Here is a 24546-nt window from a genome sequence, read left to right as displayed (position 1 = left end):
AGAATTTTCATGAAAAGCTTCGTCATGTATCTTTCAATTTTCAAATTGATCCGTCTGAATGGGAAGTGCCAACTTCGTTGACAAAAGCAAAAAAGATACGAACTTTTCTTTTTCTTTGCCAAGACGAATTGAATGATAGAGAGTCATTATGTGATTCATTTTGTGCTACAATTGTTTCAAATTTTAAGTCATTGCGTATGTTGAGTCTCAATGCATTAAGAATTAAAAGATTGCCTAATTGTCTTAGAAAAATGAAACATTTGAGATATTTTGATCTTAGTAGTAATCCCATTGAGAGACTTCCAGATTGGATAGTTGGACTGTCGAATTTGGAAACACTAGATCTCACTAGGTGTGATAGGCTTGTGGAATTGCCTAGAGACATTAAAAAAATGATCAACTTGAGGCATCTCATCTTGGAACGTTGTTGGGGATTGAGTGGAATGCCACATGGAATTGGTGAATTGAAAGGTGTTCGTACATTGAATAGATTTGTTTTGAGCGAAAGCAATTGTTTGGGGAGGGGCGGTAGTGCTGGTTTTGCTGAGCTGGGGACCCTTAACGAATTAAGGGGAGAGTTACTTATTTATTTTTTGAGGCATGTGGTGTCAGAATCAAATGTTGGTACACCTCTCAAGGACAAACAGCATCTCCATTCGTTGGGTTTAGCCTGGAAACCTAGAGAAGATGTAAGCGCAGTTGATGAGGAGGATATTATAAAGTCAATGGAAGTATTGCAACCCCATTCTAATCTAAAGCAGTTGAAAGTGTATTTCTATAGTGGTGTGAGGTTTGCGAGTTGGTTTTCTTCTCTCATTAATATTGTTAATATGGAATTGTGGGGTTTTAAGAGATGCCAACATCTTCCACCCTTGGATCATTTGCCTTCCCTTAAGTCTCTTCATCTTGGAGGGTTGGAGAAGTTGGAGTACATATCAGAGAAAGAGAGCAGTAGTAGTATGAGTGATGAGATGATGAGGATCTCATTCTTTCCCTCCCTGGAGTACCTCCGCATAGAAGATTGCCCTGTTCTGAAGGGATGGTGGAGGGCGCACACTCATAACAGTGCTTCTTCTTCTTCTTCATCAACGGAAATTCTGTCGTTGCCTTCTTTTCCCTCTCTTTCTACATTGGAAATCTATAATTGTCCTAATCTAAGTTCCATGCCTCTGTATCCAAATGTGGAGAGAATAGAACTTAAGAATACCAGCTGGAAGGTTGTTGATTCCTTGTTTGTTAGAGGAGCATCTGATATTACACATGATGTTGGTGTTGATGTTTCTGCCTCTTCTTCCCCTCATCTCTCCAAATTAATACATCTGTCACTCCGTCGAATTGAGGATTTGGCATCACTGCCAGAAGGGATTCGTGGACTCCCCTGTTTAAATACATTGGTGATTGAGAAATGCCCCATGTTAAGCGAAAGATGCAAGAAAGAAACAGGTGAGGACTGGCCTAAGATTGCTCACATCCCACACATTACTATTTGGGATTAAGGTGCGTTTTCTAACTTGTTTCAATTCACACTAGCCTAATTCAATATAGACTATGAAATATTCAAATGCCAATCTCATTTCTTAATTTCATTCTTCATTCATCATCAACAGCATTTTATTTTTTCTTTTCAGATGACATACCATGTGGATCAAAGATTTCGTCGTCCACACTTTTTGACTTCAATTTTTTTTTTTTAATCTCTTTAATTTCCTTCTTTTCAATTATAGTCTTATATGCAGCAAATGGGGCGTCAACCTTTTGATTCAATATGTGATGGCCATGTTGACTGCTTGGAGTAGTTGTATATGATTTTTCTTTTGATCATCGGGGTTTAGGTACTATGTCCCCCTTGTTGTAATGTTTTTTCTTCAATAATATGGGCGTGAGGGCCTAGCCCCCCAGCTTTGACTGGGTTCCAGCTCTCTTTAAATATTTCTTTTTAATATATGTTGATGCATTGGAAGCGAAACATATTGTCACATCATAATATATAAGTTGCATAATTATACACAAAACAATGGTAAAAAAATTACGTCTATTAAATGTCAATGCACTAGAGCTCCAAAATCAACTCTAGATACGGCTCGGGACACAAATATCTGCTCCAAAACCCGAAATTAATCACAATAAAAGCTACATTCTCAGTAAAGCAAATAACAACCATTATATAAACAAAAATATTAGTTGTTTTTTCCAAGTCCTCTCTCTATAAACAACTCAAACAACTCTTAATTAGTTTCTTTGTTTTCTTTTCCTCGATTTCCTTAGCAATAAAATGGTCTCCATAAGTATAAACAAATTCTTCAAACGTACCGTATGTTTACAAATATTTTTCTTTTCTTTCCTTTTTTCATCTACCCAATTGAACCGGTCTCTTAAGTTTTCTTAATCTGCAATCAAATTCTATTGATTTCTCAAGTTTTCTTCAAAAATTTGAAGATGCTTGTATAGCCAAGAACTAAAAAGGGAAAAGTACGAACCTTGATATTCACACAGAGATCTTCTCTGGTATCTACAAAAACAAACTTATCAACATACCAGTCAAGGGAAAATTATTCCAACCTCTGCAAAAACAATAAACGATATGGTTGTCAAGTGGGCGCTTAAGTTAAAGGCATCATCTGATTTTCTAACTCATAATCCTTTTTTCCCTGAGCCTCTATCTCATAATCTCATTTTCTAACCTTTGGGCACAATAGCACCTGTTCCCTCGAAAGGGCAAGGCTAAATAGCGAGATGCGGGTTTAGTGCATTATGGGAGTGGGTTTGTTGTTAACTTAACCAAGCAAAACAACTACTAAGCTAGCCATTTTTCCTATTCAATTCCAGTCTCATTCGCAAATTCTGCCACCAATAGAATTCAGTAGTATTGATAAAGAAAGATTTAGCATTACATGTTAAGAACATGACATGCTGTACACATCATCAAACGGAACAAACTCAAATATAAACATAACTCTCTAATCAATGTATAATCATTATTGTAATTCAACACTGCATTCTTCAACCAAATTATGAACAAAAGAGGCCAGGCCAATGAACAGAAAAATAAACTTAAAATTACAGCATAGACCACTCAAAGCAGAGTAAGTATTCAAACATTGACTTAAGATGAAAACTATGAAAGTTCCGAATCCTCAAATGCATTTTCCAAATTGCAGTACAAACACAAAGCATCAAAACCATAGATAAAGTAAAACAACAGAAAATGCACTTCCCCCAAATAACTCAATTTACCTCGCACTCTCATACCGCTTTGGCCTCCGCCTTGGCATTCCCTCTCTCGACCTTTTTCGCCTCCGCCTTATCTGGTTTTGCCACCTCCCCTGAGCAACACCCACCTTCATGATGGTGATGATGGTGGTGATGCCCATGCCCATGCCCATGACTATGTCCATGCACCTTCTTCCCCTTGAGCTCCTTCCTCATATCATACGCATCTTCCCCATCGGCATAGTACTTCGCCTCCACATCATGAATCTTATACCCCAAAGTCTCCGTGTACAAATTGAACGCTGCCCGATTGCTCTTCCTCACATGAAGAGACACGTACTCCGCCGCAAACACCTGTTCCATGGCGTTCTGGGCGGCGCTCATGAGCTTGGTGGCGAGACCGAGTTTGCGGTGGGTGCGGAGGACGGCGAGGGAGGTGATGTGGCCGTGGCACTCGTTGCTCTCCTCCTCCATCTTGGCCAGGACGTAGCCAACGATGCGGCCGTTGTAGTCTTCGGCGACGTAGAGGAGCTGCGGCCATGAGAGGATGTGATAGAGGTAGTACTTCATCTGGTAATTCTCAGGGAGGCAGAAAAGGTTGCAGGCTTGCATCGCCAAGAGGTCGTCGATTGTGGCCTTGCGTATGCACACCATTTTTGGAGCTTCTGGAGTTTCTAGGGTTAGGGTTTTGGCGTGGGAATTTTGATTCTGGGGAAGAAGAAAAAAGAGTGAGGTCAAAAGAAATATGAGTAACTGCCGATTTGGCCCCTGAACTATCACCCAACTTTCGATTTCCCCCTCTGAACTTTTTAATTGAAAAATTAAGGACTTAAACTAATTTTTTTTGCCAATTTGCCCCTGCTGTTAATTTTTCATTCATTCCATCCAAATTTATGTTAAATGAAAGCATGTACACAAAATGTGTGGGTAGTTCGGTCGTTTCATTCTTTAAAATAATTGAAAACCATAGATTTCTATAATATAAACCTATGCAAATATGTGTGATTCTATAGCTTTTGTGTCTGAATGTCTAGTGAAGTAACGCTTTTGTTCACAAATGAGAGTTACGTGGTTTGCACATGATAAGAGTTAACGTTAATTTGGATGAAATCTATTAAAAACTAACAGTAGGGGGGAAATTGGCCAAAAAAATTAGTTTAAGTCCTTAATTTTCCAATTAAAAAGTTCAGGGGGGAAATCGAAAGTTGGCTAATAGTTTAGGGGGCAAATCGACAGTTTACTCAAAGAAATATAGGGTGTTGTGCGATTTTTAATGGGATTGGGCTTGGGCTGAGTCATGGACTTGATGAATTTAAACATGGGCTTAAAGTCCATACCTTTCGAATAAATTAAAAACAAAAAATATATATATTTTGTCGATTTTTCTCCAGAATTTTTATTTCCTCATTCTTTTATCTCCATGTACCATTATCTTTCTCCGTAATTGATCTACCTTTTCATTAAAACTGACTTGTTTAAAGAAAGAGAAAATAACAACAAATAATATTTTGTAACCGACGAGAGTTTTATGGACCGATAATTAGATGTAATGCGGGAATTGACCAGTTATAATACTCCACGTGGGAAATTGGCCATAATTAGGGAAGCTGGCGAAATAATCAAACTGGAAATATGAGTACCGACCCTCCAAGATCAAATTCTTCCATCTGACATTGATTTGTACTTCCAAGATCAAGAATTTGTTGTAGTTTGTACACGAACCATAAATAAACTTTAAACATATACATTATCATGAATATCATACATGTCATAGCAAACAAAGAGTGGTCGTCTTACTCGAATTTCCAGATTCTGATGTACTTATCGTAATGCGTGGTGATAACCTTCCTCATCCCGACAATCAAACACGTAATGGGAGGCCGTCTGGTACTAAGAATGCTCTCAACGGGGGTATCTTCCGAAAGCCTTGTTCCTCTCATTCTTTGGGTAGCCCCAATCGTGCTTTGAGAACTTGACGATAAATATCCATCCAAGACGCATCTTGAAATTACTTCACCTGTGCACTGGTTCAGAAGACGCAGCACACCGTCTATTCCACCAACCGCCAACGTCGATGCATCATTTCTCATGTGCTGCAACGTGTATACCCTATTTGGACTCACTCGTGTCTCCCATAAACATTTCATTGTCCTGAATCATACAATATAACAGAAGAACATTAACACACAACTGTATTACGTCATCTGTTACAATCGAGACAGTAAAATAAAAGGGCGGAAACAGAGAAAACTAGGACGTAAAGGGTAAGTTTTGCATACAAATTTTATGATAATAAAACCACCATATAAAAACTAGAGATTTTTATGCTGAAATCCGTTGGTGATAAAACAACCATATATTTAGCATCTGTCCAGATAAATACATGTCACACAAAAGTATAAAGAATAGACCCCGAAATGAAAATTGATAAACCACTCTAAACCTTAAGGCTTAATATTTCAGCAACACTAGTGTTCAGCCCTTGGTTTCAGCGGAAACAGTCAAGATTCAGCCCCAAAAGAATCGAGATTATATTTCTAAGAAACAAATTTTCTAGAATTGGAACAAGTATATGTGATGTTCGTTCACATGTGTTTGGATGTCGCCTTGTTGATATCATTGTCAGTTGCCCTATCCATGGTTGGTTAGCTTCTCAAGTTTTTTGCCTTAATTCGTTACGTTTTAAGATTTTTTTTCTTTTGGTTAAAAGTTGTTGGTTTTCTTTTAATGATAATTAATGTACAGTTAAATGGGCATTTTAACAGAAATCACCTCAGAATATGTCGTTAAATTGACACTTCAAAACACACTAAGGGCCGTCAGACACTATCTTCGATTAAAATCCCTTGTCTATTAGAGAGGTGGCCTAGTGTCTCATAACCATGGACACTTCCATTAGGTGAACGATGGAGGGCAAAAAATTGGGGGTCTACACACTTTTTCATAGTCGCTTTTATTGAAGTTTTCATCTTGAAGCAACTCTCATTCTGTAGAAAGGATAAGTAACTGACTAGTTGCATACAAGCTTTCTATCTACCAATGATATCATCTACAGAATATTTGAAGTAATCCAAACCTTGTATTCGAATTGTAACGAGGTGCAAAATTGAAACGGTTATAACATAGACTATCATCAAGCTAAAGTGCACATCCAGGCAAATTAAAATTCTTAAAAAGCATTTTAAGTCATATTTCATACCTAACATCCCAACATAATGCATATCCAGCAGCCGATCCAGCAAATACTAAGTGAGAGCCTGGGTTGAAACACAAAGTCTTTATGCCTGCATTGAAAAATTGATACTAGATTTATGATCTCTGTCATGAACATAATGTCCTTATCACTCCAAGATCGAGGATTGCTCAAAACCCATAAATATGTTATTTAGAATATTGATGTACTGTTAAGTGCCAACATTTCTAAACAACTGCAATCAAAATCCTTATGATTTCGCTTTCACATGAATATATTTCATTCAACAAGGACAAAAGGGCATAAGTAGTAAGAGTACACCCAGCAGTTATAAGACACGACAAACAAATATGAGACAGTGCAATTATGACTTCTACATGATCCCATTGGCAGTTTGATGAAGTACTCAAAATTATATGAACACAGTATAGTGTATCTCTGTCGACATGTACGACGGAATGAGTTGTCCAGCACACATTGAATCAGATATACTAGACTGAGTGGCGGAGGATGAAAAAAAGAATGTAATTAGTGTCCTGATGAGCTTTCAAATTTATTTTAGTTTTATGTATCAGAAGTTATAACTGGAATGTAGGTGTCCCTCATAACAATGGTAGAGCACGCATAAAGTGTAACCTGAGGAATCATTTGAACTTAATTTCGCAACCTGCTCGCCAGATGAAAGTCCAGATATTGTGATACCACCAAGAGATGAACCACTAAGTATCAACTGATCATCACTCAAACATAAGCATGTTACTGGCCCCGCATGCGTTCTGCAATCAGGAATCAAAAGAAAATCCATAAACCATTGAGTAGCATATATATTCATATTACAGCAAATACTGAACATTCTATGCCAGAAGAGAAATTATTCAAAATTCTAACTTATACTTCCTGTTTTCGTTTTACAGACAGGAACTTTTTTGTCTCTAGAAATTTAAATGCATGTCTACAAGTCAAAAGGTATCTTGTTAAGCTGTATAAATTCACTGTATTATTTAGAAGGAAAATGAAAACAAATACAAACACCAATCTAGAAGCTACATTCTTTGTAGTACATACCTAATGATTTGAGAACATTGTTTACTATACATGTCAAATACACGAGCTGTCCCATCCTCGCATCCAACCACAGCCTCAGGATCGCAGTAACTACAATCAGAACAGAATGTGAAAACCACCAAAAGTAAACCTCCGTACATATCTAGCATTCTATTCCAAAACAGAAATTATCAAGTAAAAACAACCGTAAAAAAAATTGAAAGGCCTTCAGCAACAAAGGAATTTTTTAAAGTCCAAAAGCAATAGTAACGGAAATATTAGTAAACAAATAAATAAGATACAATCAATCAAAAAAAGAAACTTTCAGAACAACCATTGATAGAAGCTCAAAATGTAAAATATTCAGATAATCCCCTGCCCAACCAATTGGTGAAAGAAATCAAATAATAAATCTCCAATTTTATGTTATTGGTCTTTACCATGCATATTGCTGCTCATGAAGTAATGCATTCTAGCACTTACAAAATAAAAGTAAAAATAATGAGAGTATTTTCTCTGCATACCGCATGCATAAACCCTTCGGAAAGGTGCCCTCACATGAGGGAAATATACTTCTCATCGCATTCCTCCTCCATATGCATATACGAGTGCCAACCAAACCTACAATCTACAGAAAACTAAGTCAGTCATGTCTGAAATTCCGTTAATTATAGAAGCAGCATGCTTTGACTAAGGACTATTAAATAAGGTAGCTATTCACACTCGAGGTTAAAGATCCAACAATATTATCACAATGAATCATCCATACCAGTCTCTAAACTGGATGAAAGGAATTGAACAGCATACATGCTATTTACATTTCCAAGTAAGGTTGAAGAATGCAATAAGCTCAATAGCATATTTCAAAAGCCCTTGTATTTTCTGTCATATAAATTGATGTTAATGCTACAATTTCACTCCTAGGTCGATCTGTTAAACTAAGGTGCGTGCATGGCATTGCAATCCACTATCAAGATGTCCAGAAAACAACAGAAGTCACAGTCTTGCTTCACAATCTGAACGGTAAGTCAATGATATATCCAGATTAAGCTTCAGATCGATATGTAACATGATAGCATTTAAGTTGAGTCTTGTTTGAATGAAAAAGTAATGCATGGCATTGCAATCCTTTATCAAGATGTCCAGAAAACAACAGAAGTCACAGTCTTGCTTCACAATCTGAACGGTAAGTCAATGATATATCCAGATTAAGCTTCAGATCAATATGTGGTCTGTAACATGATAGCATTTAAGTTGAGTCTCGTTTGTATGAAAAAGTAATAAGTTTGAATTACCTTGCTTTCATCAAAATCAAAGTCAACCAAATGGACCTTGTCTGGAGTGGGATATTCTCCCACACATTTATAGCTTTCCAATGACCAAAGACGCATAACCTAGCATCATTGCCATGTCAAAAGTCAGAAGAACTATACTGAAGAGAAAACCTCATGACCACATAATTAACAACAATTGAGCAAGTTCATGAGTTTATTACTACAAGCTATCAAGAGAAGAAAGGGTCGGCCCTGCGGAACAAGGTCTGTTGAACAAAGAAATTTCAAGGTTCGTGGACACGAAGAGTGGTATACTTAGTTAAAAGATACGATAGGGCCAAGTGCAAAGTCTAACAAAGCGCTCGATGCCTTGGCTTAGGTGGAAAAAGGTGAAGGATGGTATAAAGTGGGAATAGGCAAAATGCATGCAAGTTGAGCTGATGAGAACTGAAAAGATGGACCATTTATTCAAAAATACAATTTCAGTCAAATAAAAAACCTATTCCACAGCCAATATCATTTAGTTTGAATTTGACATTTGTTAATACAATCCTCCAAGCATATTTGCAAGCCAAGTGGGCGGTGCTTGTACAAATGACACATTTGGAGGCCAGATACAAATACATTTAAATTACATTTAGAACACGTCCATACGTCTGAAGCATATCCAAAATCTAATAATAACATGTACGATACTAACTTCTTGCCTCAAGAAGTTGTCACATTATAGTATAGAGTTGAAATATCACAATGGGCAAAATATAGGGAGGAATCGTGATCTAGGAACATATTCAAGGACAATATTCAAGCTCCCCCCAGTTTGGAAGTACATCAAGAGATTCAGGACTCGGGAATATTTGTGCTTTTGGATAATTAACAGTTAAAAAAAGGAGCGATCCCAAGCCAACAAGGCTCCCCACTTTGCGAGGATCAGGGGGAAGGTCTATCGTACAAAGCCTTACCCTTGCCTTACAAAGAGGTTGTTTCCACGACTCGAACCTGTGACCTTTCGGTCAAAAAACTTCAATATATTTTATTATACATAAAGATGCTAGTTTTGTAAGTTGTTTACAAAGGAAACTACCTTATCACCACCGCCAGTGAGAAGCAGCCCCATCTTCTTTCGACACTGTCCAACCCTAAGACAAAGCAAGGTTAGGAAATGATATCATCCCCGCAGAGAGCAGTATGCCTAGGCATAAGATAAGAACTAACACAGATCCCTTCCCTCATCAAGCTATGAGCCTACTTACACACACAGCCAACTAAACCAGAATTTGTTTGGCACCCCAGCTTCAGCATTTAATAATACCATATATATAATTCTACAGTCAGAAAGTATAATCTTAAATGTAATTAAAATTGAAATATGAGGCGTGAAGTATCTCGTGAGGTTTAACAAGCATTGACGTTCGTATTCAACTATTCATTTACCCCTCTCGGTTAACGAGATAACCGATTTCTTCAATAAATGCTTCTCAAGCAACGGCCGCTCCAAATTCATCTATACGCAAACTCTAGATTAAATCAATTAATTCTATAGAATGTTTCATTCCCGCGATTCAGCCCTCAATTGACACAATCAAAACTTTCAATGCAATATATAGGCTGCTTCTTGCACAATGAAAAGACACAGAGAAATCCAAAAACTTCACATTATGATTCACAAAAGTTGCATCACACCGAAAAGTGTACGAAGAAAGGTGAATTGAACATTAAGAAGGATAAAGGCAATACCCAACAGAGTGACCCCTCAAGTGATCGACTCGAATTCGACCATCTTGTAACGCCAGTTTATGACGCTCCACAGCCATCTCCTCCAAAATAACCTCCCAAGGTTTCTCAGGACCATCACTAGACCCATTGCTAGAACCCGCAAGACCCATCTGCCATTGCTTGCGGCAAAACACTCGGAGCAACTTAGACTTGTTGATCACCGTGCTCCTGCATTAAAAGTAACAAAAACCCAGTTCAAATTTACCTACAAAATTCCGAAGGAAGGGTAGTTGAAATCGAGTACCAGGTTTTGCATACGGCGGAACAACTTGCGAGGTCGAAGAAGTCGAGGAAAGAGAAGATGGTGCAAAGGATTTCGTGTTGGAGAGAGTGTATTGTGGTCGGAGATCTTGCTCTTGAGCTGCTGCTCCGCCTCTTCTTGTCGCCGGTGAGAGAGATATCCATCTTTGCTCGTAATCTGTCGGTAAATTGAGTTTAGCACCGTTATACACAGGGTTTCTTCGATTAAGAGTTTAAAAGAGTTCAATAAATCATGACTATTCAATTAAGATTTAAATAAATTATGAAAGTTTCCGAATATTCAATTAAAATTTTAAAAAGTTTGTAAAATTGTATAGAAAAGTGAATGTATTTATTTTGAATTTAAAATAGTTTATAAAATTTCATGTATATTCAATTAAGATTTTATTTTAAAGTATTTTGAAAAATGAAGAATTTAAATGGATTTGGAAGGAATTATCCGTGTTTTTTAGACTTTAGAAAATCATGCTTTTTTTCCTAAGATTTCTATTGAATTCATCTAAAGTTCACATGGAGTCTATAGAACTCCATAAACTTCATGAATACAACGTCCATGTATTTAGAAACATTTTAAGGGATTTTTTTCTTCTTCTTAAATTTAGGGATTTTTACATGAATCTCGAGAAATCAATTAAACACTATAAAAATTATGAATTTGTTAATTCATTAAAATTCCACAAACTTCTAATTGAGATGGTGACAATATTTTTTTTTATACAACGATTTATTTGTAGCACAGAGTGCAAAATAAATTGGAATCGAACTTGCCATTTACGAGATTCGAACATAAAACCACTTACTTGGAAGTGTATAGGGAATAGTATTAAATCATAGTACTAAGTAGCAATAGCGATGGTTGTTGGAGGTGTGTGGTGCAATTGTGAGGTTGGAGGGGGCAATGGTGGTTGGAGTGGTGACGGTATAGATGGTGATGATAGCGAGGAATGGTGGTGGTGGCGGCAACAACAATGGTAACCTATGATTATTTGGTAACCGCAACAATAGTAGCGGAGGGTGTTGTGGTAACAATGTTGGTTAAGAGTGGTGATGGGATGGTGATTAGGAGGTAGCGTAAGTGATCAAGTTGGAAATGGTGGAGGTGGCAGCGGCGAGGTATGATGGCAGATAGTAGTGGTCGTCGTGACCATGATGACGGAGATGGTGGTAGTGGTGACGGAGATGGTGGTAGTGGGAACGGTGATGGTAGTGGGGATGCAATGATCCCATTCAGTATTCAGGAGAATAAACAAAATCCGGGTTTTAAAAGTGTTTGTACCATACTTGACCAATCCCGAAACTACCGAGCACCGGCCAACGCTATACTGTCAAGGACCCAGAAGAGTTCCCCTCCGACAAGGAGGCCAATCACTACTCGACACGTGTCAAGATTAGAAGCCAATCAGAGCGCAACACGTGTCGACATCAAGAACCAATCATAACATGACACATGTCAATGTGACAAAGCTACAAGTTTTTCTATAAATAGGGGTCATTTCCCCACAATAAGGCCTAATGCCATTTGTGTTAAATCATTCACAAGAACTCACTAAATTGAGAGCTTGATCCTTTGTACTTGTGTAAGCCCTTCACTACTAATAAGAACTCCTCTACTCCGTGGACGTAGCCAATCTGGGTGAACCACGTACATCATGTGTTTGCTTCTCTGTCTCTATTCATTTACGTACTTATCCTCACTAGTGACCGAAGCAACCAAGCGAAGGTCACAAAACCTGACACTTTCTGTTGTACCAAAGTCCTCGCTGATTTTGTGCATCAACATTTGGCGCCGTCTGTGGGAAACGACACTTATCCCTACTCTCTTCAGCTGTGTCAAGCTGGTTTCTATCATTCGTACACTTTCTTTTGATCAGGCATCCCTCTCCAACATGGGAAGCGAAGGAAGCCACAGCACACAGAATGACACCCCCCTTGCACATAGTGCGAAACAACGAAAGAAGGAAGGAAAACGAGTTCTTCTTCAAGCTAAAGTCGATGAGTTGGAAGCTCAGAACAACAAGATAGCAATGAGGAATGAGGTCCTCCAGGAGCAATATGAGAAGCTCTTCGAGACACTCCACGAAGCTAGGCAAGCTCAGACACGCGAGCTTGTTGCCCCCGTGGAAGTCAACCATCAACTGGGTGCCCTCCAACATGGAGGGTCACATGCATTCGACATAGATATCCCTGATAGGGAACAGATTACCCCTCGACTTGATAATCAACATGAGGCTTCTCTTAACCCAGTTGCTTCGACCCGAACCATGAGAAGTGGAGGGAGACACCTCTTTGCTGAAGGGGCAGAAGGATCGAAAGCCGTCTTTCGCTATTGTCGGGATTTCCTGAAGCAACGTCGAGAGAATTCCATCCATATAAGCTCAAAGATTAATGACCCAAGGATTTCTGAGAGACTCGGTCCCCTGCCACGGCCCAAGCCGGCCACCAATTTGGGGAAGGGGCAACAAGTCCTAGAGAGACATGAGGGTACAGGGGACTCAGAGGTGTTCCGACAGACATACCCTGGAAGCCAGTACAGCGAGTCCAGGGAAAAATCACATGCCCTTGATCAAACCTTCCTAATTCCAATAGGAGATGGAGATTTACGAAAGAAAGCTCCAGTGACACATAACTCCGCTCAGGACCCCCTTGTCCTACAACTTCTTGAGGAAGTAAACAAGTTGAAGGCTGAACGTCAGGCTGAAATACCTGACTGGAACCAACCAGGCCTGGCCCTCTTACAAGGAGGATCCTCAACACCCCCCTTCAAGCAAAGACAAAGCAAAAGCTTGGCTTGCAACTTTATACTGGAAAAGAGGACCCGATTGAGCACCTTAACCTTTTTGAGTCCACCATGGCATACCGGATGCACACCGACGAAGAGCGATGTCTTCTCTTCCCCTCCACCCTCTCTAGTGGAGCTCTAAATTGGTATTGTCGTCTTACACCTGAGACGGTAGACTCATTTGAGGAATTGAGGAAACTATTTGTTTCCCAACACATTTTCCAAACCGATCGCTTGCACTCTGCAGATGACTTGTACACTATCCGCCAGAAGCCAGACGAGTCATTACGTATGTATGTTGGCCGCTTCAGCCATGAATACTCCCGGTGTGCCGAGGCAGACGACAAGACTGCCCTCAAAGCCTTCACGGCAGGCCTACGTGATTGTTTCTTTAAATACATGATCAATGCCAATACTTGGAAGACTTACTCTGAGGTGATGGCGCAGGCTTATAACCATGCCTCCGCCGAGGCAAAGACATATCAGGAGAAACCCCCTACAACCATCCTTTATCAACAAATGGGAGGTGGAAGCCAGACTCACCTAAATGAGAAGACCTCGACTTTCCAAACAGCAGTGGCACCTCCCCATGCCTTGCATAATGCTTCACCGAATCAACAGACATATCAATTTCAAGGCAAGAGGAAGGATTTCCATCCTCACCACTCTCCTTCCAGTAAAAATAGTAAGAGACACTATCCCGATAACCAAGGGTATCGCCACAATAACGCTCGCCCCCAGGCAGTCAATGCAGTGGGTCAAACCCGCGTCAAGATACCCCCTACCCCAAGGTATGAGACATACACGCCCTTGAATGCCACATGCGCGGCCATTTACCCCAGCATAGCTCACCTGATACCAAAGCCAAAGCCGAGGCACCCAGATTACACGCCCCCGAATAACGCGGGCATGTTTTGTTGCTACCATGAGCATAACGGCCATGATAGCGAAAAATGTATCATCCTCCGTGATCGTATTGAAGCTTTGGCACGAGAAGGAAAAATTGATCAATTCCTTCTTCACCCTTAAAGGGATAACCGTAACCAACGCCAGGTGAATGTCATATATTCCATAAGCGGCGGCACACCCATATCTGAATCTTCCAATAGGGCCATGAAAAACAGTGAACGAATTCTGAGGCCTGGTCACCAAGTGTTTCACGTGGAAGACATCAGGGGAGGGAAGTATCAAAAGCCTAACTGGGATCCGATATGTTTCTATCCTGAGGAAGAAAGAGGCATCATCTACCCTCATAACGACCCATTGATCGTGGAGGCTCACATAGCCAACTTTGATGTTCGACGAATCCTCGTAGACACAGGGGCTTCGGTCAATATCATGTTTGTCGAAGCTTTCAGGGCACTCAGTGTAGCTGAACACTTGCTCGATCGCTCGATTTCTCCTCTGATAAGCTTCTCCGGTGATATCGTGCAACCCTTAGGGAGCATACATTTACCCTTTACTATTGGTACAGGCCCTTACACGGCTACCATTACCACTAACTTCCTAGTGGTTGACTGCCCAACGGCATACAATGTCATCTTTGGGCGCACAGGCATCAATGATCTCAAGGCTATGGTATCCACGCATATGCTGTTGATGAAATTTCCAACCCCCCATGGCAACGGCTACATCAGAGGAGATCAGCTTAGTGCACGATCATGTTACAACACTTCAGTTAAGCAACAACACTTGCCTGGACCCAAGGAAACCCTGTCTGTACATGACCAAGTCACAAAGACCAGCCTAGATGAAGCGACCTTGGATCTTCCTGATAGCAACAATCAACCCGATGATCCTCGAGATGACTCTTTCACCCAGCAAGCCCAACCTGCTGAAGAGTTGGAGAAGGTACCTATCTCAAGAGATCATCCAGACCGCATGGTGAATATTGGCACCACATTGTCACCACCCCTTCGGTTAGTATTGATATCTTTTTTGAAAGAGAACACTGAAGTCTTCGCCTGGTCATACGAGGACATGCCAGGCATCTCTCCCGATGTCATCTGTCATCGTTTGAGTATTGACCCCAAGATCAAGCCGGTGAGACAGAAGCGAAGATCTTATGACGCTGAACGATACGAGGCAATGAAAGCAGAAGTTGAAAAACTCAAAGGCATAGGCTTTGTCCGCGAAGTCAATTACCCGACATGGGTAGCAAATGTGGTCCTTGTTAGGAAAAATCCGACCAAAGAAAGTCTTTCGCTTCAAAAGGTCTTGTGGAGGATGTGTGTTGACTACACCGACCTAAACAAAGGGTGTCCGAAAGATAGTTTCCCTCTTCCTCTTATTGACAGGCTTATAGACTCTACGGCAGGGTGTGAGCTCTTGAGCTTTATGGACGCTTATTCAGGATACAACCAAATCCTCATGAACCCCTCAGACCAAGAACACACGGCCTTCACTACTGACAAGGGACTATATTGCTATAAAGTCATGCCTTTCGGCCTAAAGAATGCATGAGCAACTTATCAGAGACTGGTCAATTCAATGTTCGCCGAACAAATTGGGAAGAACATGGAAGTTTACGTTGATGATATGCTAGTCAAAAGCAAACATGCTGACCAACACATCACCGACCTATCTGAAACTTTCACCATTCTAAAGAGGTATCGAATGAGGTTGAACCCCAACAAATGTGCCTTCGGCGTGGGCTCTGGCAAATTCTTAGGCTTCATGATTAGCCAACGAGGCATTGAAGCTAACCCTGAAAAGATCAAAGCAATCCTCGACATGAAAGAGCCAATAACTTCAAAAGACATCCAAAGCCTTACTGGCAAGGTGGCAGCCTTAACCAGATTCATCTCTAAGGCCACAGACAGATGTGCTCCTTTCTTCAAAGCACTCAAGGGAAATAAGAAGTACATTACATGGACGGAGGAATGTGCCAAGGCATTCAGGAACCTCAAAGAGTACATGAGTAAAGCCCCTCTGCTCTCCAAACCAGAAGTTGGTGACACTCTCATCATCTATCTATCGGTTTCGGCTTCAGTAGTCAGTTCTGTTCTTATTCGAATGGACAGTGGTGTCGAACGACCCGTCTACTACGCTAGCAAGGCCCTACAAGATGCGGAGACACGATATTCCAACATTGAGAAATTAGCTCTAGCATTGGTCATGTCTGCTCGGAAACTTCGCCCTTATTTCCAAGCACACGCCATCATCGTGCTTACCAATCACCCTCTTCGACAGATACTCCAGAGTCCTGACACGTCTGGGCGAATGATCAAATGGGCGATAGCATTGGGTGAGTTTGACATCTCCTACCAACCAAAACCAGCCGAAAAAGGTCAAGCAGTAGCAGATTTCATCGCCGACTTCACATATCCTGTTGACATTGCTTCTACACCTGAAGCAGTAGCTTCATTACCATCGGAAGCTCAGAAAGTAGAATCAACGACCTCAGCATGGAGTCTGTATGTTGATGGCTCATCCAACCAACAGGGCTGTGGAGCGGGACTAGTCTTGACTACGCCCGACAAAGTAGCAATAGAGTATGCTCTTCGTTTCAAATTCAAGGCATCAAACAATGAGGCCGAGTATGAAGCCCTTCTAGCAGGATTACGTTTGGCCAAACACCTCGGGGTTAAACAAATTGATATTTTCAGTGACTCCCAATTAGTGGTCAACCAGGTTACCAACAACTTTGATGCTAAGGACAGCTCCATGGCAGCATATCTTGCGCAAACACAACTTTTGCTCAAGCACTTCCACTACCAGATCACCTAAGTTCCTCGAGCGGCAAACAGTCATGCAGACGCCCTGGCTCGCCTCGCCTCAGCTGTGGAAGACAAGATTGGAAGAAAAATTCATGTCGAACTGTTGGCAACACCAAGCACCATGGCCGCAGAAGTATGCAACTTACAACAGGGGGATAGTTGGATCACCCCGATCTATAATTTCCTTGCTCATGGCACCCTCCCAAATGATAAAGTCCAGGCTAAGCAAATTCGATACAAGTCTACCCGCTACCTGATCATCAATGATCAACTCTATAAGCGAGGTTTTAGCCTGCCATACTTAAGGTGTCTTACGCCTGCCGAGGCGGAAATCGTCCTTCGGGAAATACATGAGGGAGTCTGTGGAGATCATGCTGGATCTCGGTCCCTAGCACACAAGACTTTTCGCCAAGGATATTACTGGCCAACACTCCACAAGGATGCCATCAAAGTATCCCGCTCATGTGACAAATGTCAACGATATGCGACTATTCCTCATTCCCCTCCAAAGCCTCTTACTCCTATGATCAGCCCTTGGCCCTTCGCCCAGTGGGGACTTGATTTGATCGGCCCAATGCCGGCAGGGAAGGGCAAAGTCTGTTACGCAGTCGTTGCAGTGGACTACTTCACAAAGTGGGCCGAAGTAGAACCCTTGGCAACCATTACTGAGGCAAAGATAGAGGACTTCGTGTGGAAGAACATCCTTTGTAGATTCGGCATTCCCAATGCGATAGTCACTGACAATGGGCGACAGTTTGACAACAAGAAGTTCAGGTTGTTCTGCTCTAAGTTCAACATCAACTTATGCTTTGCCTCTCCAGCTCATCCCCAGTCTAATGGACAAGTTGAGGCCATCAACAAAATAATCAAGCGCACTTTGAAAACCAGCTTGGACAAAGCTAAAGGCTGTTGGCCAGAATTTGTACCCCAAGTTCTTTGGTCATATCGCACTTCATATCGGACTTCAACAGGAGAAACTCCATTCTCACTTGCCTTTGGCACAGAGGCGGTTGTCCCTGTTGAGCTCGAGCAAGCAACATTCCGAGTCCAGAACTACATTCAAAGTGAAAATGACAAACAACTCACCCTCAACTTGGATTTAGTCGAGGAACACAGAAACCAAGCTCACTTGAGGAATGTCGCCTACAAGCAGCGCATCTCCAACTATTATGACTCTAGGGTCAAGCCTCGTTCTTTCAAAATAGGAGACTGGGTCTTAAAGAAAAGATTACTCTGCGACAGAGTCCCGAGTGAAGGCACACTTAGTCCAAACTGGGATGGACCGTATGAAGTCATTGGCATCAGTCGCCCTGGCTCTTACACACTTAGAAGCTCCGATGGCAAGACCTTTGGCCATCCATGGAACGCTGATCACTTGAACCCCGAGTCGCCTACAAATAGACTCACGATGTACAAGTGTTGAGCTATAGCCGTTCGGCATCCTATGTAATGAAGGCCATTTGGCAATGAATTCAATAAAGAGGTAATTTAGCCAACTCAGCCCTCACTCTTTTACATTCATAGCAAGCGATGCCGGAACCCTTCTCAATCAGAAAGCAATCCGTCTTCCACAGTCACTACAAAACAAGCAAATGAAGACCGTGTCAAGCGACAAAAAAAAAAAAAAAAAAAAAAAAAAAACAGCTTCATCCAAAAAGCTTCACCCGAAAACTATCACCTAAAAAGCTTCACCCATAAAGCTTCACCTAAAAAGCTTCACCTAAAAAGCTTCACCCACAAAGCTTCACCTAAAAAGCTTCACCCAAAAAGCTTCACCCGAAAAGCTTCACCTCCAAAGCTTCACCCACAAAGCTTCATCTAAAAAGCTTCACCCACAAAGCTTCACCCAAAAAAAAAAAAAAAAAAAAAAAAAAAAAAAAACTTCACCCGAAAAGCTTCACTTAAAAAAGCTTCACCTACAAAGCTTCACCTAAAAAATCTTCACCTAGAAAGCTCCCTCTACATACTTTCACCATCAAAGCTTCACCATCAAAGCTTCACCTAGAAAGCTTCATCTACATACTTTCACCATCAAAGCTTCATCATCAAAGTTTCACCTAGAAAGCTTCATCTACAAAGCTTCACCATCAAAGCTTCACCTAGAAAGCTTCATCTACAAAGCTTCATCTACAAAGCTTCACCATCAAAGCTTCACCTAGAAAGCTTCAACACCAAAGCTTCACCTACAAAGCTTCAACACCAAAGCTTCACCTACAAAGCTTCAACACAAAACCTTGCTCCAAATAAACAAATTTTGTTCACAAAACCCAAGATGCCCTTGAACTTGTACAAAAACACTTGGGTAAACATAAACATTTTTTGTTTTACACCCACAAGGGCCCAAAATCTTCTTTCTTATTTATTCACTTATATATGTTCCCAAACATATTATAATAGATCAAATAATAATTCAAAGTCCAAAATTTAGTTATGGACAAAAATACAAGCAATTCACCAGTACTGAAGTTGCTACAAAAAACTGGAATCTTCCCCAGCCGAGAAATCCAACAAAGCTTCGCCTCCTTTCCTCTATCAAATTTTTGCAGCTGCTGCTTTTCTCCAATGGAGCTGAATTTTGGACACCCTCTAGTTCTTGAGCAGATGAACAACTTTCAAGAAGGAACCATTTCTGTTTGAGCCACGGAAATTAAAGTGTTGAAGCTCCAAGCATGACAGTCGGATTCTTGCAGATTTCGAAGCTGCTGTGATGTTTCGAAGATCTGGAAATATTTAACCATTAGTTCATTCTGAATTTTTGATATGTTATGAAAGAGACGATGAGGAACAACTTCAATGAAGAAAGCATGCTGATCTGAGCAAGAGAAAATGGAGTTTCGAAGCTCACAACAAATCTGACGGGTTGACAGAAAAATAATAACCAGTCATTCATCATACCTGGATTTCTGGAGTTATACTGCTCCGAAGGACCTCAAATTTGGATATGTTGTAGTTCACAAGCTGAGGAACAACTTCAATGAAGAAAGCATGCTGATCTGAGTAAGAGAAAATAGAGTTTCAAAGCTCACAACAAATCTGACGGGTTGACAGACAAATGATAAACAGTCACTCATCATACCTGGATTTCTGGAGTTATACTGCTCCGAGGGACCTCAAATTTGGATATGTTGTAGTTCACAAGCTGAGGAACAACTTCAATGAAGAAAGCATGCTGATATGAGCAAGAGAAAATGGAGTTTCAAAGCTCACAACAAATCTGACGGGTTGACAGAAAAATAATAACCAGTCATTCATCATACCTGGATTTCTGGAGTTATACTGCTCCGAGGGATCTCAAATTTGGATATGTTGTAGTTCACAAGTTAAGGAACAACTTCGATGAAGCAAGTATGTTGATCTGAGCAAGAGAAAATGGAGTTTTTGACGCTCACAACAAGTCTGACACTTTGATATACAAATGACGAACAATTACTCAACATACCTGAATATCTGGAGTTGTACTACTCCGATGGCTTTCAAATTCGGATATGTTGTAGTTCACAAGCTAAGGAACAACTTTCATGAAGACAACCTTGCGAGTTGAGCTACAGAACATGATGTTTTATTGCAGAGCTACTGCACCCTCTCCGTTAACTCCTTCCTTCCCTTCCTTGGCTCCCACACCCACTTTCCTTCATCATGCCTTTGGACTCATTCAGATTTTTGTGAGGACATGAAGACCTTTCCAGCAAAGAAAGAGAAAGGCCAGTCAAAAGAATAGCCAAAAGCCACCAAAAGTGACGGACAAAAAGAATAAGTGCACAGTGCCATATTGAACAAAGTCCGGGGAAATGGGGAAGAAGACACATGCAAAGGGATGAGACTTTGAGTCTCATTGTTATTACTTATCTACCTCCCAATATGCAGCAAGAATACATTGGGCTTCACAAAAAACTAAATAAAGGGGAGTGGGCACAAACATGTTCTCCTCTTTGGGCTTGCCACACAAATAACAAATGAACAAAGGCACTGGATCCTTTTTTTTTTTTTTTTTCGTGGGCTTGCAAACAAATGAGCAGTTTTGGGCTACACAAAAATTTTGGGCCCTCCCAAAGCTAAACCTAGCTTGAAATATTTTTGGATAAGGCATATATGAAGGTGTGACATCCAAACAAGGTTTCGTTACTTTGACATATTAGTAGCAAGCAAGACATCTCATTCGGCAACACTTCTCGCCTGAAGACTTGGAGGACTCCCACCATATGCTACTGCACCCTGATACTCGGAAGTCTCACAACCACTCAGTGACTTGGATTTTTCAAGTCTCCAACCGAGAAGTTTTCCTCACTCAGGAAATTAAGGGAACACTACCTCAAACTACATGCTTCACTCACAAAGCTTCAACAATACAGGTTTCAACAAAAGCAAAAATTCAAAGAACTTTATGAAGAAGGCTTTGGTGTATTTAACACAATATGTTGAAATGAAGCAAAGTTTATTTATTAATATTTTCGATAAGCCACAAATATGTACATATACATGAGTCAAAATAAACAAACAAAAGGGAGCCTTCACAAAGGTTGCTTAGGGGAAGTCTCAGCAGTCGGTAGAGCCCCAGAAAGAGAAAGCACCGGAGGGTGGTTATCCGGAGCCTCAGTACTTGACAAAACCCCGGAAGGAGGAGGCATTGGAGGTTCATCATTTGAAGCTTCATTACCAGGTACAGCCCCAGAGGACGAAGGCAATAAATGCCTTTGGAACAAACCCACAAACCGCTGATGATCAAGTAAAACCTTACCATCAGATTCCTTCATCTGGTCAAGCTTCCTCTTCATGTTTGTAGCATAGTCATGGGCGAGCCGGTGCAACTGCTTATTCTCATGCTTGAGCCCTCTAATCTCCTGTTTGAGACTCATCACTTCAGCAGCCAATGATTCAACTTGGCGGGTTCTAGCAAATAGGCGTTGGGCCATATTAGACACAGAACCTGCACACTGAACACTAAGAGCCAGAGAGTCCTTAACAGCCAACTCATCAGACCGTTTGGAAAGTAGTCTGTTATCTTTGGGAGTGAGAAGGTTCCTGGCCACCACTGCAGCGGTCATATCATTCTTCATCACAGAATCCCCAACGGTAAGAGGACCAGTAGGGGATATGAAGGATGGGCGCCATATGTTGTCTGGAGAAGGCGTGGCTGTCTCTTCTCCAAGGTTCAAGTCAAAACGACGGTCGGAGGGTCCAGACATTTTCAAATGTGTTGAAGAGGGAAAAGGTCAGACAAATCAAGATCTTAGAAGTGCAAGAAATGAGCTTCTACTGGTAGAGATTCAAGTGTGTTGTGGAACTTAATGCCAGCCTCTATAAAAATCTGCACTCGACGGAGCTTCAGAAATCGAAGAGGCGTTTGCTTTCTCAAAAGCTGGGCTGCTCAGAGACCACGAGGGCCGATCTCAGAAATCGAAGAAGCACCTGCTTTTTCAGCCTCGTCAGCACCTGTCACATGCACACTCAGCTTTGCGGAAATTACGGGCAATCTGTCGAAGATTTCTGGTGAAGTAGAAAGCATGTGAATCTTACTGTTCAATCACCGCTCTCCATATGCACCATCAACTCCTCGGGTACCACATATAACTTTGTCAAAGATCTCTGACAAAGTTTAGGCACGAGAATTTCGAAGTTCCAGCTACCCTACTATTACCCATAAGGGTAAAGGAACAGCACCACTGCTTAACAACTGGAAAGTCCCTATGTGTGTCGACCTCCGTGTTTTGCGGCAAGACAGGTTGGCAAGAACGTCCAACCTTTACTTACATTCGAGAAAAGACTCCCAACATAATTACTTTCTCAAAAACCGGAGTAGCACCGCTTTCCGAATCTCGAGAGTCAGATCATCGACGGGATTGCTTGTTCAAAAACCGAAGAGGCACAACTCTCAGAACTTCGAGAGCCAGATTTCCTTAGATAAAGCTTGTCTGTAATCTTCACACGTAACATCAGCTTTCCAGATACCACATACCATTTTTTCAAAGTGCTCTGACAAAATTAAAACACGTGAAGCTGGCAGCTCCCACTACATTGCTGTGACCAAGAAGGGTAAAGGAATAGCATTACTACTTGTTATTGGGAAATCCCTATATACATTGACCTCCCTCCTCAACGGACAGGCAAACCTGCAAAAATGCTCAACCCTTTCTCGCATTCGAAAAGGCACCCTCAACATAACCTCTCGAAATACTCAGCTGTATTTCCCTCCGATAATACCTCAGCAAATAAGCCACACCAAGAACAAGAGTATCTCATATCATCAGGGTCGAAAGCAAGAGTATCCCATATCATGCTTTCTCCCTGTCTTTGTCTTTGGCCTTGTCCACACCTGCAGGACAAGGAGAAAGAGAGCAGTCAGTCGGAACCTGAAATCAAACCTCCAATTTGGAACTGACTGCCTGGAGCCTTTGCCTGGTTGCTTACTTAGCATTGCTCTCGAGTACTCATCCTCAACTGCTGTCAAGGTCACGAATTCCACCGGCAAATACCTCATGACAGTTGATCAGATATTAGCTCTTTACACTGAAGCTGCCAAGCGTGGATGAGTCACTATGAAGGAATGTTCTGAAGGACCATTTAAATGCAAAGGTTGCACACCACTTCTGCCATGCAAAAGATTGAGGCATAAGGTTCAACGGTGAGCTGAAACAGATCACTACAGCACGACACCTTTCCATACCAAATTCATTATTCCGTCAACAGCAAAAGTATCCCATATCATCAAGGTCGAACGTACTCTAGATTTGATGGACTTGTTTTGACCCTCAAAATTTTGAGTCGGCCTTATACTCTGAAGGGCACCAGAAAACCCTCCAGCACAGTTCAAGAATAAGCCTGTGGAAAGTTACTTCTTCAAAAGCAAAAGTATCTCATATCATCTCTTATCCATTTGCTTCTCCTTATCCTGGCAGTTGAATGAGAGACAAGGAGAAGGAGAACAATCAACCGGAAGCCGAAGTCAAACCTCTGATCCTGGGTTGCTTACTTGGAAGTTTGACTGCTTACCTTGTCTGTCACCTCTTTCGGCAGATCTCCTAGCTCGGCGACTTGGGGGACTCCTACTATAGGGTTTGTATCGCACTTGACCAAGCCCGAAACTACAAGTAAGCTTCAAAGTGAAATTGATACATTACCTTGTGCATCTTCATCAGCTAAATACACCATTCCCGGATGGAGGAAAGGTACTTCCAGAGAAGGGCAGATGAAGATCAGACCACACTTCGGTACTTAGAAGTTTCGTGATTACTCAAGGGATTGGATCTTGCAAGTCCCCAACCGAGGAGTTTCCCTCACTCGGGAACTTAGGGG

The 24546-nt window shown here is 41.2% G+C and overlaps 3 protein-coding genes and 1 long non-coding RNA gene across 18 annotated transcripts in view; 1 reads left to right on the top strand and 3 right to left on the bottom strand.

The window, feature by feature from the left end:
* LOC126628415 (disease resistance protein RGA2-like) overlaps positions 1-1927 on the top strand; it is an 87297-nt gene extending 85370 nt beyond the window's left edge. For all 5 annotated transcript variants that reach the window (XM_050298088.1, XM_050298089.1, XM_050298090.1 and 2 more), the window contains 2 exons: positions 472-1497; positions 1629-1927. In XM_050298088.1, coding sequence (XP_050154045.1) covers positions 472-1496 — 1025 coding nt within the window. In that variant the 3' untranslated portion in view covers position 1497; positions 1629-1927. The remainder of the gene's footprint in view (positions 1-471; positions 1498-1628) is intronic.
* Positions 1-3941, bottom strand: part of LOC126628420 (N-terminal acetyltransferase A complex catalytic subunit NAA10-like) — an 85374-nt gene extending 81433 nt beyond the window's left edge. For 6 of the 9 annotated variants that reach the window (XR_007625421.1, XR_007625419.1, XR_007625420.1 and 3 more), the window contains exon 1: positions 3235-3941. Coding sequence is in view for 4 of the 9 variants with exons in the window: in XM_050298098.1 (XP_050154055.1) it covers positions 3244-3864 (621 nt within the window). In the remaining 5 variants the exon portion in view is untranslated. Of the gene's footprint in view, positions 1-1774; positions 2562-3234 lie in introns of those variants that run through there. The other 3 variants (XR_007625418.1, XR_007625422.1, XM_050298096.1) reach the window with 3 other exon arrangements.
* A 993-nt stretch (positions 3942-4934) lies between these two features.
* LOC126628418 (F-box/WD-40 repeat-containing protein At3g52030) lies at positions 4935-10970 on the bottom strand. Its single transcript, XM_050298094.1, has 9 exons — positions 10742-10970; positions 10459-10665; positions 9806-9860; positions 8743-8841; positions 7972-8075; positions 7469-7558; positions 7040-7179; positions 6410-6494; positions 4935-5361 (listed from the first exon to the last, which is right to left on the bottom strand). The coding sequence occupies exons 1-9, from the start codon at positions 10900-10902 to the stop codon at positions 5004-5006; spliced, it is 1299 nt and encodes a 432-aa protein (XP_050154051.1). The 5' UTR covers positions 10903-10970; the 3' UTR covers positions 4935-5003.
* Positions 10971-19557: 8587 nt separating this feature from the next.
* On the bottom strand, positions 19558-20874 carry LOC126628421 (uncharacterized). 3 transcript variants are annotated; one of them, XR_007625425.1, is made up of 5 exons: positions 20696-20874; positions 20514-20611; positions 20333-20425; positions 20152-20249; positions 19558-19976 (listed from the first exon to the last, which is right to left on the bottom strand). It is a non-coding gene; the product is annotated as an uncharacterized LOC126628421 (long non-coding RNA). The 3 variants fall into 3 exon arrangements; XR_007625423.1 differs by lacking the exon at positions 20696-20874 and having other exon boundaries at positions 19560-19976; positions 20514-20689; XR_007625424.1 differs by lacking the exons at positions 20333-20425; positions 20696-20874 and having other exon boundaries at positions 20514-20689.
* Between the last annotated feature and the right edge of the window lie 3672 nt (positions 20875-24546).

Source organism: Malus sylvestris, chromosome 7 (assembly GCF_916048215.2).
Source record: "Malus sylvestris chromosome 7, drMalSylv7.2, whole genome shotgun sequence".
NCBI classification, from domain to species: domain Eukaryota; kingdom Viridiplantae; phylum Streptophyta; class Magnoliopsida; order Rosales; family Rosaceae; genus Malus; species Malus sylvestris.
This window is presented reverse-complemented; position numbering and strand designations above follow the sequence as displayed.